We start from the raw sequence: 17,917 nt of genomic DNA, 5'->3' as shown, positions 1-17,917 counted from the left end.
AATGACGTTGGCGCCATAATTGACAGCAGTGAGGATCTGAGCTTCAAGCTGTCGGCAGTTATCAGCATCATTGGTCTCACGGTAAGTGTTAAATGTGTTTTATCTAATGAACAGTTGCAACTGTTTAATCCAACAAAACCTTAAACAGCGTTCATCCGTTAAGTATATTTACAATCACAAGTCATAGATGTGTCCTAAGGAATAACTGAGGACGAGTCTATGAAAGTGGCCTATTAAAAACAATGAAGCGCGAAGCGTATATCATTTTTCAAATAGGTGTAACTACACCGCAAGACGTTTGGTGTATTTAAAGACATTTGGCGTTTTTTGTCATCTCAGCCATCCATCGCTGAAATTGTTACGTCAACGCGTGACGCGCGATAAAAAAAAGCCGTTGTCAATTTTGTCTGATGTGGACAAAATGTAAATAACATGTAAAACAGTGTTTCCGCTAGAGTCATTTTGCTGTGGGTTTTTTGATAAATCGTTGCTTTCATTTAGTGGGAAACTGTCGTCAGTACGGCCTCGCGAGCGCGATGTCTCGCTTTCCCGGGTCGCGGCGTCTGTGATTTGAGCGGGAGGGAGAAGCCGCTCATTTAGTTCACCGTACGGCGGCCACCTTGTGAGTAAAAGAGTACAAAACAGCGTTTCCAAAACCCGTCAATGTAATCGACTGATTGGATATAGAAGCACGAATTGTTCGTCTGTAAATAAGCACATGGTTACAAAGCGCATGCGCCGTGTGACGGAATTAGCCAAAATCTCAGTTCTTTAAGGCAGTGGTTCTCTAATTGGGGACACCAAGATGGATCCAGGGGGGCCACAGATTTTGTGGCATTTTATGAAATCTAGAAATTTATCATAGATTTTATGCAATCAAACATCAGAAGAAGGACACCACCAACCAAAAGAATTGAGGTTCCAGCATTGTATAACTGAATATATTTTTGGTTTAATTAAAATTCTAAGTTTAAGATTATACGTCTTTATATTACATTCAAATATTAAAAGACCCAAACGAGCAGAATTAAACTTTCTGCCCAACTTTCTCCAGGGAGAGAATCCCTCTACTCTTGAACATTGAAGGCAGAAGATCGTTGATGAAATGAAGAAAGCTGAGAAGAACTTGGCGCTTATAAAAAAGATGATGCAGAAAACATTTAGCCTGCGGCGACAGACCATAGTGAACACGTGCCCACCAGTGAAAGAGCTCATGGAACTCTGGCCTGCACTCAAAATGGAGTCTGAGGTAATGTGTAGTGGCACTTGTTCCTGGTATTCCTTTCCTGATAACCTATACCACATTCAGGGGCTGTTTTATGTGAGGGTAGTAGATTTACCAGATTCACAAAATTAATATGACTGTGTTGTCTGTCTGTCTTTGTTTTAAAATGTAGGTATATGCAGAGTTCCAACGAATTACAAACCAGAACCTGCCCAACACATTGTACTCTGAGCTTGACAGACATTCCTAGACTGATGACCCTGTTCAGACAGAAGGCAGCCAAAACCAGGAAGACATCAGATGCTCTGGCTGAAATTCTAAGAATCTATGATGAACAGGTAAAAAAGTATTGTTATACATTTTACGGGTCTAATTCTTAATTGAAAGAGGAAAGTTTAATGATTCAAATGAGCTTTGAAAGGTACAATTTGTCCACTTGTTTTTGGTATTTGTCTGATTGCATTAATGTTGTTTATGTATATAATTTTATTGTTTAACATTTACAGTTCAGTTATATACAGTTCTGTTTCCTCGTTATAGGAGCTTCGTGACGTACACACCAAGCGTACCACTGTTCTTCATGCCCTTCCTGTGTATTTACATGAGGACGTCTCTGGGTTCTTCAGGACCTGCACAGTGAGTATTTTTGAAAAATGTACACTTACCATATTAAGTAAACTGTTAATATAAATACAGTCATGCTTACTTGCACACTTACCCTTGGTCCAACCATATAGTTTGTGCAATTTGAAGAGATTTTATTTGTTTTCTTTGACTTCACTATAAATTAACCTTAGTACTAGATTGCTTTAAACAAGACGAGGTGTTTTTCTTTATAGGTTTTTGAGCATATTATCTCTTGCAACTTTGGTTTACTGGTAGCTTGGCTGGCTCCTGTAGAACACTGATATGTTTTTCACATCCTCATGTGTAGTTTGTTCACACAACTCTCAAAATCACAAAACTTTCTGTCTGTTGGTCTGCAGCAATATTGTTTGTTAAATCTATGTCATGACTAGCTATATGCTGGTATTTGTCAAAAATAATAAATATTTTTTTTACCTTCAGTATTTGTAGCCATGTGTAACTAGTTTTTGCTTTAACATCTGTTTTATTTTGCAGGACATATCTGATGAGCCACTGCTTTTAGATGTTGCAGTTGTCCTCCTTACAGTCGTCACAGAAAATGACAGAAGTCCAGTTCACTTCCAGCCTGTGAAAATCTCTGTTGTCATTGAAAGCGAGATTGTGGTCAGCCTCTCCAGATTTGCTGATGCCTTCCTGGTAATGTGTGGACTGATCTATGCACTACACCTCAGCTATCCCAGGGGACTGACCAACACTTTTGAATTCACTCAAAAAAATGTACTTGGTCTTGAAGGTGGTAAACTGTCACCCAAGTTACAGAGTCTCAAAAATGACTTGATGCGTATGTAGAAATGTGTCTGAAAAAGTTTAATGCCTGGCAGTTCCTATGTAGTTCAATGTAGGTTATTTCTGTGGAAAATAATGCCTTAAAAGGTTTCTGTGCTAATGTGTGGGTATTTCTCCACAATCTGCACTATGTGCCTTCGTATTTATAAATGTTATTTGGTATTAATACAGCTCTAGTTGTTGAGTTGTTAAGCTGGGTAGTACTTTGTAACGGTACATGTAATAGTTTTAAATGGTTCATGCTGTTATGCAGGTTTATGACATAGTTAATAGGTTTTAGCCTAGTGCACCACTGAATTGTTTTTTTATGTTTGTCTTTTTAAATTGACAATGTAGTTTTAAATGGGAAAGGGCAAGAATTCAGTGTAACACAATGTAATTCAAACTGTTTAAGTTGTTTGTACTCAAAATATTTGAGGCAACGAGTTGCCTCAAAACAATTAAGTATTGAGCCATGCGACTTTGAGTTTTGTGTGTCAAAGTTTTTTGAGTTATGTGTAATTAAAAAAATTGACAAAGAAACTAATAAATATTGAGTTCACGCAACTTAAAAGTGCTTCTTTGTGTACTTATTTTTTTAAGTAATGTTAACTTAATGCCATGATATTTTTTAAGTCACTGTAACTGAAAATTATTGAGTAGACCTAATAAGAACTTTTAATTTAACTGTAATCAAAATGTTTAAGTAGCACATAATCAAAATATTTAATCTCTAAAATAAATTGTTTTTAAGTTCATGAACTTAAAAATTTTGAGGCAACGAGTTGCCTTAATTTTTTTGAGTTCTGCTTACTAATTTGGGTTTACAGTGTGCTGATTCATTACACATTGTATCAGAATAGATGTGCAATAACATGCAACTGTGTAAGGGTAGAAGTGTTCACACCATTGTACATGAGATATACAGTATCATCACTTTTCTGCATTTGCAATCAGGAGGCATTTCTATAGTATCTAAACATCCCATTGCTTTATAAATCCATATCATATATACCTATATTAAGTATATGCAAGTTCAATGTATAACGCTTATAATAAAAAGACATGATATTCACACAACATATCTTGGCAGCTAATTTGAAGATAAGATTTGTTAGAGAACATCTCACAACAGAACAGAGATATGTCACTTGTGCGGGCTGTATAAATACACATGTTGATATGCTGCAGCTGCACAGATGTGAAAGACAACATATTTATTTGTTTGTACTGTATATGATTTTAGATCCCTTGGCTATCAGGGGTCTGTGCTGCAGAAACATATGCAACGTGTCACATCTGTGCAGAATAACATCATTCTCTCTCTCTCAGGAGGGGTCAGGGGGCCACCTGTAGTCATGTTCACATGGCCTGGGCTTTTTCTCGTTCTTTTCTGTCTTTGTTACAACTCTTTAAGACAGAACATCAAAACAAACTGCTCTCTTTTTCTCTCTTTCTACCAGATTACAACATCAGTGAAACCAGATACTGAATCAATCAATATTTTGGCACAGTGATATCAGCTGAAACAAAACCAAACACAACCGATAACAACCGTGTACAAAAAATCAGATGTAAGAGATCCATACGAACGACAAAGAGCAGTCGTATTTAAGACTTTGTTTGTAATTTTCACAGTATTTGTGAACACATTCTTTTTCTACAATAAACTCACAACTCTGTCAGAATGTGCCTGGACGTTCAAAGCCACTCATGCGCATCGGATGTTTTACATCTTTTCTTCTCATCTTTCATAACCATGCCAATCGCAGGGATGAAGAGTCAGCGGCATCTTTAAATCTGAGATTAGGGATAGATTTTTGTACAGTCAGTCATAAATCAGATGCTCTCCTTAACAAGAGTATCAGTAAAACAGTCGATCTTGAGGTTTCTTTTAAACATTGTTTTGTTTCCTCAGATATTTACTACCGTCACTGAGGACTCCGGTCACATGACAATGAAAGCACAGAATAAGAGTATGTGAATAACTCCATTTTTACAAAAATGTCAGATAGAACCTTAGAATTCTAAGGCGACGAAATATAAACCTCATGGGTGCCTGTTTATGGGCGTATGATACAGAATTCTGTGCATTTACTGTGAAGTTTTGTAAAGCCAGACTAAAAGAGCAAGCCAACACTTTTGCATGCAATACGCATTAGTCTCTGAAACAAAAAGGAATATCTTGACCAGTCATGAATGTCATGTAGACATTTTTAACACTATAGAGAATGATGTTTTCTCACTGCCCCTCACAACCGTTGAAAGTGAGAGGTGAATCATAAATGTTTGTTATTAAGTGCAAAGCCACTAAACATTCAATCAAATCAACTACGAAAGCAGTAAGTGAAGAAGCAAAAATGATCTGACAAGAGCCTCTAGGCTTTTTTGTCAAAGTGCATATTGTTAAATAAAAGGTCAGCGATCTGTAACTTGTTTGACAATGTGTCTAATGAATGGTGAAAGAGGGGAACAGCTGTTAATAATGTTTTTGCATTTTTTTTTCATGCACTATAAACTTAACTCTCAACTCAACTCAACTTTATTTATATAGCGCTTTTACAATTTTCATTGTTACAAAGCAGCTGTACATGAGACATATTGACTACAAGCAAAATAATTAAAGTTGTACCTGCATATACAAGAAAAGGTTGAAAACACAGAAGACAGACATACCCACATACAAAACACTCCACACACACAATATGCACACGTACTAACACACATAGACATAGAGACACACACACACACACACACACACACACACGTACGTACACACACAAGTACGCACACACACGCATGCACACGCACGCACGCACGCGCGCGCACGCACGCACACACACACACTCAGTGAGAGCACACATTTAGGATAAAGGAGAGAGAAGCACAGGTCAAATATAACAGACTATAAATTCCTATATGCAATATATAACAATTAGGCCATTTCGTTTTTTCATAGCTCAATATGCAGATTTCTAGAATAGGCCTATGAGAAAACAAAGACTGCTGTATTTTAAGAAAAGGTCCTCTAATTTCACGCTCCTAGGCTTTCACAGCGCATACTCTGATATTATTTTGACGTAAGTGATTCCTCTCCAGAAATATTGTCTTTCTTTTGCCCCAAATTGGGTCATGCCTGCAAAAACAATGAGACACACAGCAATGCCTTCACTCTTCTCCTCATCCAGGCTTTCCTAAATAAACGACAGCAGATGTAAAATAGGGCATCGCGTCTCTCCTCCATCGGCGTGTTTATTCCACCGCGCTTTATGAATGGAGGTGCGTCAGCGCCCTCTGTCGGTCTGATTAATAATCACAGATACGTGAAAATTACTGGATTCACGGCTCTCTACAATCTGCACACAAGAATAACAAGGTAAGTGACACACATCTCAACATCCTGAACGACAACGCGCCCATAACACAAACCATGTAGATCAGTAAAGTCTTGTTTGATTGATTGAGCGTGCGCGCGTGAGCGTTTGTTTGTGTGTGGTTTTGTTTACCTCTGCATTGCGTTTGTTGTTGGTAATGCTGTAGAAAATGGTCCACATGCACGTCTCCAAGATGATAACCCAGTGTGGTTTCGTTTGTAAACTCATGGTGGCAGTGTTTACTCTTTAATGTGAGCGGGATTTAGTATCAAGGGTAGTTTAGTAAACTCCAAGGCCCCTGTGAGCGCGCTCACGTGAGAGGCGCGGGGAGATTACAGGGGTTTGCGTGTTTAAAGTCCCAGTGAAATTAAAAATTACAATGCCTATTTTTTCATGAAATATTGCAGCGTTTATTGTAAACAAATTATCAATGTGGGTCATTCTCTTTTCAAAAAATTCGTGTGCCCTCATAATCTTTAGTTAAAATCTGAAAATACACTTCCTTCCTGTAATGACTATCCATCTTGACGTATAAATTAGACGGCTTGGGCGGAGCATCCGTTAACCCCTCCCCTTCAACTGTCAGTCAGTTGCCTGTTTTAAACATCCAATCAAACGTCAGAGAAAGACGAAAGCCAAGCCCACTGTTTTTCTCATAAGAAATTCAATTTCACTCGGATATGCGTCAATATACGGAAGTAAAAACGATTGCAACTTCCAGTTCACGGGGATTTTAAAGAGACAGTTCACCTGGAGTTATATTTGAAAATATGGTGGGGTGTGATTGTATTGTATATCTGAGCGAAAGGTCCTGTTCACACGTGATCCGTTAACTCCAATTTGCTGGCAATTTACAAGACTGTATGTCTGAAACGGGCTGTTGAATATTGCCGCCGTCCTTCTGAAACCTTGCATATCCATATTACGTGATTTTTTTTGCCATAAATCATTATCATTAGTCACCCTTTATGTTTGTCACTGGGTTTTGAATTATGGGTTTAAAGTAGTATAAAGTGCTTGCCAATGCTTTTCATTAGAGATTAGAAAACACTTCTTTTGCAAACTGATTGTAACACAGATAGTTGCTCATTCTAAACCTGTTTTTTAAAGGCTGTGTATTTCACGCCTGCAGGTGTTTCATTTAAATGAAAGATATTGCTAGACAAGAGATTATTCGGTGTGCTGAGAAAGTAACTTTGTAATTTTGTATCTAGACTGAAGTCTAAATGTCTAATTGCAGTTTTGCGATGTGGTTCAAACTGTAAATCTGTTGTTAATTTATCTTCCCGCCCTCTTTTCTGAGCTATGGAAAACACAGAGAGAGAATTCAATAAGCCATTTCACGTTGTATTGATCTTTTTGTGTAGTTGCCCTTCATATCCAATTGGAAATCTGTCATATCCTATCAGCTATGAGCAATTACTAACAAAGGCTTCACGGGCTGTTCCTCTTGTTTTTTTGCTGAAGTGAGAATATCCCTTTAGGCCAAATGAGATTTTTTCTGTTTTATTCATTCATTTTTTGTCCATATTTCTTCTGGAATTCACAATGCAGAACAAAAGAGCTGATAAGATTAATGTGTCATAGCCTTTTTTATTGCAGTAGGCTTTTCCTCATCTAGAATTACACACAGCCTTTATAATAAAAGTGTAATCCTGCATGATTTGTGTATGGATATCCATATAATGTGAACAGTCACAGTCAGTTTATGCATTTTTATGGGAATTTTCTATGAACAGGACTGTAAACCCAAATAAGATCCAACCACATTATTTACAGTGTACAGACATTTGGCCCCATTTTCTTAAAGGGACAGTTGCCCAAATATGTCATGTCAAACCCGTACAAGTTTCTTTCTTCTGCAGAACACAAATGAAGATATTTTGAAGAACGTTGTTAACCAAATAACTTCATTGACTTTCATTGAATGGACAAATGATGACAGAATTTTCATTTCTGTTTAACTCTTTTAGTCAAATAAATGTTCATCTGCACAGTACATGTGATGGTGTGGCATGTCTGTTTCTCTGACTGCAACTGAAGGATTTACTGAATCAAGTAGCCGGTTTCACGATGCTCATGTTTTCAAAGCAGCTTCAAGTGTTTTCGAATCCCTGTTGATCAGTTTAGTAAAACTGTAATAGTTGTGTCTTTAGGCATCCTCTGAGCGAGATTCTGTGGCCGGGATATGAATCTCAATATGATATTAGTTGTGGGGGAAGAAGGCTTTAGTTCTCAAGATGCCTGCATAATCTCTACATAATCTCACACAGCAAGCACTTTAATGCCACTAATACTCCTAATTGTGAGCCTTTCTACGCCTCTTTCTGAACATGTTGTAGAGACATGACTGCTGCGCTGCAGCTAATCCAGAAAGCACCATATGTTCACAGCTCTTAAGGATGGATTTGAGGATTTAACACACACATGTGTATGCATTGTTTGATCCTTCTTAATCCCGTCATGAGGCAAGATGTTCCCAAAGATCAGTTGACATACATGCAACTTCATAAAGATAGCCAAAAGGTGATGTCTAACTTTGGGAAATGTAATATGTTTGATAATTTTTGTCAAATATAAAATATTGAACTCATGTCTTAAAAGATATGTATGAGTGTTGAGTAGTTGTGTTTGGCACAACACAACACAAATCTTAATGAGTCAAGAGCCAGAAGATTTTTTTTAAATCTATCAATAATATCTGCTCAATGTTTGCTTCATTTCCTCTGCTTTTTGGTTTTTCTACATTATTTTGTATATTAGAAGTAAACCCATATTCCCTGTAGCCTTTCTAGTCAAATAAAGTTGTATTTTCACCATTGTGTACCACACTCCTCATATTTTATTCATTAAAAGCAAATATTGTAGAAATAGGGCCTTCGGACATCACTTTTGGACACTACTGTATGGGGTATTGCTTTAGGGGGTTTGGCATCATTTAGTATTCCATATGAACGAGATTGATTTCTGTTAGTATATTTGTGTGACCATTCTGCGTGACATTCCTGTTCCGTCATAAAAGAAAAGGCAGCGTAGGTCATTTATTGTTAGAATTTTATAATAAATACATAAACTATTTCTAAGAAAATGTCAATTATATGGGGTTAAATCGATGTATCTCACAAATTCACGCTTCATTTCATTTAAGAATCTTATTAACTTGGCAACAGCTCTGAATGAAACTAAACGGGTTGTAATTATTGGCTAAATTATTTCAATAAAATCCATCATTTTGCAATCAGTGGTACAAAAAGAAAACAAACAAGTGTTGCAAATCAGCAAAACGTCTTTAAAAATATACAAACAAGAGAAAACACATTTATATTAACTTAATTTTACATTCGCCGCTCTCATTCTCAAAGATGTCTCGAGAGATTATTTCAAAAAAGACAGTCGAGTAATGCCATGATTGTTATACAAATAAATGTGTGGGTCCTCAGTCATTCAAGTTCAAATATTAAGATCAAAGATTTAAAAGGTTGTAGCAACTTCACAAACAGCCAAAACCGTCAGCGCATCCTTCACGGGTTCAGTTTGCTCCTCAACATCAGCGGTCCTTCCTTCCAGCGGATGGAGAGGGTTTGAAGGCCGCGCTGGAGTCCTGGAGAACGTCTGTAACGTGTTTGTTTTATTAAAACCTTCTTTCCAGGGATGAGAATGAACATGGCTCATGTTGTAAACCGGAGCAGAAAAACCTATCGTGTAGGGCGTGCCGGGTGGAACGTGCATGTTCTGCGTCTGTATAACCCGCTGTTTGCCTTTCCAGTCTCCTACACAGGTGAATGAGCCTTCAGAAAGAAAGAAACATATTTTACATTCATGCATAAAAAGGATGAATATCTTGTTATTTGTTGTAAAGGGGTTTTTATTGGAAAACAAAACTAAAAGGCTGATGTTGTGGTGTGTTGGATAGCTGTTCGTACTTCTGCTCACTGGTTGAAATGTTGTCAGGCTTCTTTTGAGAGCGGCTGCGCTGGTGTCAGAATCACTGTCATTGAAATCACTGTCTCCTTTGCCGCTGTCCTTCACGCTCAGCTGATCCGTGTTGCTGGTGCCACTGTGTGTAGAATCAAAGCTGTTAGTGACCGTTGAGTAGATTCCCAGTGTTTATTGATATTCCTCTGCACATTCACTGAGACGTGAGTAATGTGTCATCGCATCTCTTATGCGTCCGGCCTTTTATAAAAATGTTTCCACTTTGCTTGCAACGGAAGCAAAAGTGACCTATTTACAGTAGATTTTGTAGTATTTATATTTTGTGTGACCGAGAAAACATTTACTAGTCCAATGGGCTTCATAGACGTAACAGTGACCTTTAGTTCACGTAAAACAAAACTAGAGAGGAGTCCGGAAGACTAAAGGTCTTTGCACATACAGCGTTTTTTTCGTATTTGGCGCTCGTTTGTACGGTGTCTCTGAATGGTCAAAACGCCTCTCAAAATGCTTGCTAAGGATGCGGAAAACGCAGAAAACCAAACCCAATCCGAATTTTTTTATGACGGACGAAAGTATCGGAGACAGTGTGTAAATGTGATTGACACAACGTGAGGTCGTATTTATTTTTTAACGTACGCAAATTTCGAACTCAATGTGCAATGGCCTTAAGAGCGCATTGAAAATGTGAGATTGTTGGGATTTATTTCTGGGTCACTAATCATATGGAAGCAAATCGGTGACCACTGGGTCAGAACCAGAAGATGCTTTATACCAGCGTGAAAAATAACCAAAGACAGCCTTAAATGTGTGTGCATTACTCACTGTAATTACTATTTAATTAGAAAACTGGACTACTGGTGACTTTTGGACTTCGCTGTACTTTATTGATCTCCAAACTCTTTTGCGTTTGAACCGTTCTTACCTCCTCTGTAGACAGTATTTTTCATCTTGCCATAGAAATGTTTGCTCAAAGGGTTTGCATGGCAGGAACAGCTGTGAAACAAAACATTACAGTTAAAATGACGTCTTAAAGAAAAGCTTTGAATGAAGAACTTTTCCAACCTGAATCGCTCACCTTTTCCTCAAAGTCCAGGCTCTTGTCTTCATAAAGACAGTGGTGTACTGAATCTCCTTCATGAGGCAGAAAGGCACCAGGGCCACCGTATATATCTGAGGTGACAGTGTTGCTTTTAGAAAAAGGGCTCGACCCGTACAGACCGTCTCTCCCGTAGTTTCTCCGTCTGCATCTTCTGTTGCAGGTCACCGCTAGGATGCCAATGGCTGTCAGCAACAGCGCGCACCCCCCTGCTGTAGCAAGGATAACCACCATCCCAACATCAAAGCTTAGGGTCTCTTCATCCTTAGACCGGAGTAAAATAACCACGTGGTCCTCCTGGGAGCCAGTGTCCGTCACCACAAACCGGATAGTGGCCGTGGTGGATAGAGGCTCTCTGCCGTTGTCCACAACAGAAACCCTGACCTGCAGAACTTCCCCACATGATGCTGTCAGACTTTGGCGCAAAATAATTTCCCCACTCTTTTTATCCATGAAGAAAAGTTGTGCGTCGTTCTCAAGAATATGGAAACTCAGTTCACTGTTGTCACCATTGTCTTCATCTAGCGCGGTCACACATAAAGCCAGGTAACCACGCTGGGCGTTCAGGGGTATTGGAATGTCAGCTGTATGATTCCTCAAGACTGGATATGTAAAATATGGGGAGTTGTCATTTTCATCCACCACGTGGATTCTTACTAAAGCAGTGCTGGATAGTGGCAGGGAACCTTTGTCAGTGGCTTTAACAGTAAACTGGACTTCTTTAAAAGCCTCAAAGTTGAACGATCTCAGAGTGTAGAGAGATCCAGAGACAGGGTCTATGGACACAAACGTCGATAGCGCGGCACCATCGCGCGTTTTGCCGTCAACAAGGCTGTATGACACCTTTCCATTTTTCCCAGTGTCGAGATCCCTCGCAACAACTGTGGTTATGTACGACCCCGGGATGTTGTTCTCTATCACTGATACATCGTAAATGTCTTTGCTGAACACCGGTGCATTGTCGTTCTCATCCGTGATGCGTATCGTATAATGCGTAACGGTTTTAAAAGGCGGCGTTCCCAAATCCTCGGCCACCACTGTGAGATTGTACTCTGAAATAGTTTCCCTGTCCAAAGTGGCGGTCGTAACGATCATAAATGTGTCGCTGTATGCCTGTTGCAATTTAAAATGCTCGTGTCCGCGCAGACTCGTGCGCACGTAACCGTTGGGTCCAGAGTCGCTGTCCGAGGTGCTCACCAGAGCCACGAAGCTCTCCACGGCCGCGGCCTCGGTGATGAAGGCCACCCCGTCACTCGTGGAGGTCATGGGCTTAATGCTGATCTCTGGCGCGTTGTCGTTCACATCAACGATGTCTACAATGGCCCGACACGTAGACGAAACAGAACTGGTGCCCAAATCGGAGGCCTGGATGTGAAACTCGTACGACTTCTTTTTCTCGTAATCGACCGCGTCTTTAAGAGTCACCTCCCCAGAGATGAGATCGATCTGGAAGACGCGTGTAACGTCCGACGGGGAGCCTTCGACAAACCCGTAAACAACTTCCCCGTTAATCCCGGCATCGGAGTCGAACGCGTGAACTTTCAGCACACGGGAACCGACGGGTGAATCTTCGTTCAGCTCCACTTTGAGCGAGCTGTGTTCAAATGTAGGGCTGTTATCGTTAAAGTCCAGCACTCGTATGTAAACGGTGGTAGACCCAGATTTTGGTGGAGCCCCTCCATCTGTTGCGGTTACCTCGATGGTGTAAAACTCTTCTGTTTCCCGGTCAAGTGTTTTGATCATCACGAGTTCGGCGTATTTGGTCCCGTCCTCCTGCGTGCTGACCTCAACGGCGAAATGATTCGTGTGCGTAATTTGGTAACTTTGGATATAGTTGTCTCCGACGTCCCGGTCCACTGCGATGTCCAGGGGAAACCGCGCGCGCAAAGGCGCATCCTCTGATATCTCCATGTGCGTCTCGTTGCGCGCAAACCAAGGCGCGTGATCGTTGATGTCCTTTATCTCGATTTCCACATGAATGAGCTGAAACTTTCCTTTTGAGAAGGCGACGACATCAAAAGTTACGAGACACTGCGGGGACCGGTGGCACAGCAGCTCTCGATCGATGGTTTCTCCGACTGTTAAGAGCCCGTCCATCTGTCTCATGTGAATTACGGACGGGTTTGTCTTCTGCATGAATTTGAACGATGTCTCGGGGTCCTCAGCCGGGTCCATTTTTAAATCCTGTGAAAGGTTTCCAATCTCTGTGCCAGGCGCGTCTTCCTCGAAGGTGAAGTATTTCGTGGTTGTACAAAAGCTTTTGTAAATGACGCACGCAAATATAACACAGCTGCAATAGGACTTCATGTTTACAATTCAAATAAATGATGCACTCAAATGGTATATTGAATACCAGAATCTCGTGTTGCTGTGGTCATCACTATTGTTTGCAGTTCTGTCTGAGGTTATCAGCTCTCGTCTGATATGGGTCCTGGTGTATTTAAATTGACCCATCAGCTGACCAATGAACTTCCACAGCTCTCCCAAAAGCCTCGGACATGGCTCCCTATTGGGTCACAGACTGCTTCACACCCTGTCAGATGCCCATAAAACACCCTGTTGTTTCATGTCAGACAGTACCGTTAAGTCTAGACACGCTTTGCTAAAGTTGTTAAAATCTTTTGATTGGAAGAATTAGTTTTGTAAAAAAAAATACTGTACGAACAATTATTAAGACTTCTGTCGAAATCATGTTTTTATTCATGTGGATGTTCATTTTCATTTGAATGAAACCAAACTATGTGCTCTATATGTGCAAACGAAGTTCTCAAAATAAGTTTTTTAACAAATTTGTTTTTTTGGTAATTGTTTTTTCTACAGTTTCTGTATCTCAGTTGGTAGACCGTTACACTGGCAGCACAAAGGTTGTGGATTAGATTCCCAGAAAACACACAAATGGATCAAATGTATGCCTTAAATGCACCGTAGCTTTTTTGAATTACATTCTCAGCTAACCTGAATAAAACACAGTTTCGGTATGTGCACAGGAATTGATTTGTGAGTGTCAGCCAAATGTAAAGTGATCAGGGTTTGTTTTCTGAACACTTTTCTTAATTATTTACTAAGATCAATGTAAAGAAGCGTATTGAGGGTCTTAACAGAACCATCGATTGGTCTCCATCAAATGAGGAGACTGCAGAGATAAAGGTGTTAACCCTTTGAAGAATGAGTTGTTTTTTGTTTGCTCTCAGCGGCCGTGTGGATTGTTAGGTGTGACATGTGACGCGCTGTCAAGTGTCTCGTTCGTGCTAATTGGTTTATCTCAGGACACAGACCATTTGACAAATGGTCCAGCTGACAAATGAACCACTTCACACACATATACACATCTCTGTCTGAGTCAAAGGTCTGTGTTCTGTTCCCTTTAAACCTTTACATCTATCTTCTGTGTCTAACACTGTGATCAGTGGTTGACGAAAATAAAATATGTATAGTTGAGCTCTAGTTCAGTTCAGGGTTAGGTTAGACCAAAAAGAATAGAATAGTGTGTACATGATTTAGCGTGTGCTGAACTCTGCTTTTAATACTTTACATGCATATACAGTGTAAAGTGTTGAAATCTGTGGCTTGATATCAGATTAATGCAACACAAAGTGCTGTGAGTAATCCAGGACATTAACTTAATTCCATTTAACAGCGTCTGATCTCTCAACAGTAAGTAGTTCAGGAACTCTGTGACACTGATGTTAGAGGTCTCCTCAGACGAGCACTTTCAACAAGTTGGTATGATTTATTAGGGTCTTTATGAAATGTCTGGAACATATTTTGCTTAAAAACACTCAATGGCTGTGTAAACAAAACCCTTCTTGCCTCGTCAAAAACAGCTCTGCTCACAGCAACCCGTTTTGGTGTATGTCTCTTTAAATGATAATGAGTTACAGCGAACCCCACCCCCTTCTGTCCGGCGTGTCAACACAACACAAGTGTAGTACTGCCATGGCAATGGTTTAGCTAAATGATATTTCATGAATTCCTCTGCGGTTAGTTTCGTCTTAAACGTCTCAAATCATTCGTCCGGAGACAAAAAAATCACTAAAAATTAAATAAATCCACTCCTGTCTCTTCCTAGGTTTGGACTCTGTGCAGCGACTACATTGCATGTTGTCCACGAACTTTAGCCATGGCGTCACGTACACCGCTGTCGCTTGTGAAAACAACAATGGCGGAGCGCGGTGGGTGGAACTGTGTAGATTAAGGGTTACCTCGATGGTGTAAAACTCTTCTGTTTCCCGGTCAAGTGTTTTGATCATCACGAGTTCGACATATTTGGTCCCGTCCTCCTGCATGACCTTAACGGCGAAATGATTCGTGTGCGTAATTTGGTAACTTTGGATATAGTTGTCTCCGACGTCCCGGTCCACTGCGATGTCCAGGGGAAACCGCGCGCTCAAAGGCGCATCCTCTGATATCTCCATGTGCGTCTCGTTGCGCGCAAACCAAGGCGCGTGATCGTTGATGTCCTTTATCTTGATTTCCACGTGAATGAGCTGAAACTTTCCTTTTGAGAAGGAATGTAGATTAAGGGGCGGTAACATTATAATAAAATCCGCTTTGGACGTCACAATCGGAGCGAAATCTGAACGGCTCGATTTATCACATGCTCGCAGGGAAAGGCACAGCAAAACAAACTTACTGGGTTCTTATCTTTCACGTTTTCTGGGTTGCTAGATGCACCGGGGACCCGATTATAGCACTTAAACACAGAAAAAGTGGGGTTTTCATCTGATGTCTCCTTTAAGGTCCAGCTCGTGAGGAGTCAAATTTTAGCTTTTTAATGTAGAGCAGAAAAATCCATCCATCCATCCATCCTTCTATCCATCCATCCATCCATCCATCCATCTTCTATCCATCCATCCATCCATCTTCTATCCATCCATCCATCCATCCATCCATCCATCCATCCATCCATCCATCCATCCATCCATCCATCCATCCATCCATCCATCCATCCATCCATCCATCCATCCATCCATCCATCCATCCATCCATCCATCCATCCATCCATCCATCCATCCATCCATCCATCCATCCATCCATCCATCCATCCATCCATCCATCCATCCATCCATCCATCCATCCATCCATCCATCCATCCATCCATCCATCCATCCATCCATCCATCCATCCATCCATCCATCCATCCATCCATCCATCCATCCATCCATCCATCCATCCATCCATCCATCCATCCATCCATCCATCCATCCATCCATCCATCCATCCATCCATCCATCCATCCATCCATCCATCCATCCATCCATCCATCCATCCATCCATCCATCCATCCATCCATCCATCCATCCATCCATCCATCCATCCATCCATCCATCCATCCATCCATCCATCCATCCATCCATCCATCCATCCATCCATCCATCCATCCATCCATCCATCCATCCATCCATCCATCCATCCATCCATCCATCCATCCATCCATCCATCCATCCATCCATCCATCCATCCATCCATCCATCCATCCATCCATCCATCCATCCATCCATCCATCCATCCATCCATCCATCCATCCATCCATCCATCCATCCATCCATCCATCCATCCATCCATCCATCCATCCATCCATCCATCCATCCATCCATCCATCCATCCATCCATCCATCCATCCATCCATCCATCCATCCATCCATCCATCCATCCATCCATCCATCCATCCATCCATCCATCTTCCATCCATCCATCCATCCATCCATCCATCCATCCATCTTCTATCCATCCATCCATCCATCCATCCATCCATCCATCCATCCATCCATCCATCTTCTATCCATCCATCCATCCATCCATCCATCCATCCATCTTCCATCCATCCATCCATCCATCCATCCATCCATCGTGTCTATCTATCCATTTTATGAACACAAAACCACTGAGACATTTCTCAAAATATGTTCTTTTCCACTGAAGAGAAAAAGTCACATACAGATTTACAACCACATGAGAGAGAATAAATGAATTATGATTTTTGGATGAATTTTTGATCCCCTTAACATTCCCGTGGCCCATGAAGATGTTTTCTCTGTTTCTTGTATATTAAAGCAGCTATATTAAATCTATCTATCTGTCTATCCTGTCTATCCATCCATCCATCTAGTCTGTTGGTCGGTCGTCCATCCGTCCGACTATCTGTCTGTCTATATGTCTGTCTGTCTGACTGTCTTTGAAGAGCAACACTAAGCAAGTCTCGAAGTATCTAGAAAAAATGAATATTTTCTCAATATTAATAATGCCTCTGTCATTGTGTGTCTGTTGTTTCTCTAACGTTATCGTCAGTTCCCTCAAGACTGGTTAACAAAATCTTTGGAAACAGATGAATCTCTCCTCAATGTTCAGCCTCCAGTTCTTCTCTGTTGTTTATTGTTACTGTTTTATGTCTTTATTTTTACGAGACAACAACACAAGTTAAACTCTTAGCCGGGATGACAGGGTGTCTAAATCCCAGATTTGACATAGTTTGACAGTTAACACCATCAATTAGATGAAATTAGTCATTTGCTGTTAAGAGGCTTCTAAAACTCATCTTGAGCTTTAGCTCTTCATCTCATGCATCTGTCACCCCCACATTAAATCTTGAGGTCCGTGTTTCTCGTCAATGTCTGTAGGTCAAAGGGCATCGAAATCTGAACCTGAAAATAAAATGAATAAAATGTCAACACGCACTGGCTCATATTAGTCAAGCCGTATTGTGACAGTTGATTTAGAGGCGTATATGTAGTTTCTGGAAGAATGGATATTGTTCTGCTTGTGAATATATGACCGTTTCAGACAGCACACATTTTCAGGATTAGACGGAGAGTGTTTGCCAGTAAGATGTGTGATTACAGAAAGATCACAGCTTGATTAAGATGTGTTTGCTGG

General features: G+C 40.5%; 2 protein-coding genes across 2 annotated transcripts; one reads left to right on the top strand and one right to left on the bottom strand.

Moving 5' to 3' along the window:
* The first annotated feature begins 1,062 nt into the window (after positions 1 to 1,062).
* Positions 1,063 to 3,312, top strand: LOC130555902 (uncharacterized). Its single transcript, XM_057336444.1, has 4 exons — positions 1,063 to 1,275; positions 1,398 to 1,563; positions 1,766 to 1,861; positions 2,348 to 3,312. Exons 1-4 carry the CDS (start codon positions 1,106 to 1,108, stop codon positions 2,660 to 2,662), a joined length of 747 nt encoding a protein of 248 aa, XP_057192427.1. The 5' UTR covers positions 1,063 to 1,105; the 3' UTR covers positions 2,663 to 3,312.
* A 5,466-nt stretch (positions 3,313 to 8,778) lies between these two features.
* Positions 8,779 to 15,454, bottom strand: pcdh8 (protocadherin 8). Its single transcript, XM_057336819.1, has 4 exons — positions 11,024 to 15,454; positions 10,871 to 10,941; positions 9,936 to 10,069; positions 8,779 to 9,800 (listed from the first exon to the last, which is right to left on the bottom strand). The coding sequence occupies exons 1-4, from the start codon at positions 13,349 to 13,351 to the stop codon at positions 9,484 to 9,486; spliced, it is 2,850 nt and encodes a 949-aa protein (XP_057192802.1). The 5' UTR covers positions 13,352 to 15,454; the 3' UTR covers positions 8,779 to 9,483.
* Between the last annotated feature and the right edge of the window lie 2,463 nt (positions 15,455 to 17,917).

Source organism: Triplophysa rosa, linkage group LG6 (genome assembly GCF_024868665.1).
Source record: "Triplophysa rosa linkage group LG6, Trosa_1v2, whole genome shotgun sequence".
NCBI lineage: Eukaryota > Metazoa > Chordata > Actinopteri > Cypriniformes > Nemacheilidae > Triplophysa > Triplophysa rosa.
Note: the sequence above shows the minus strand (reverse complement) of the source record. Positions and strands in the feature narration are given on the sequence as shown.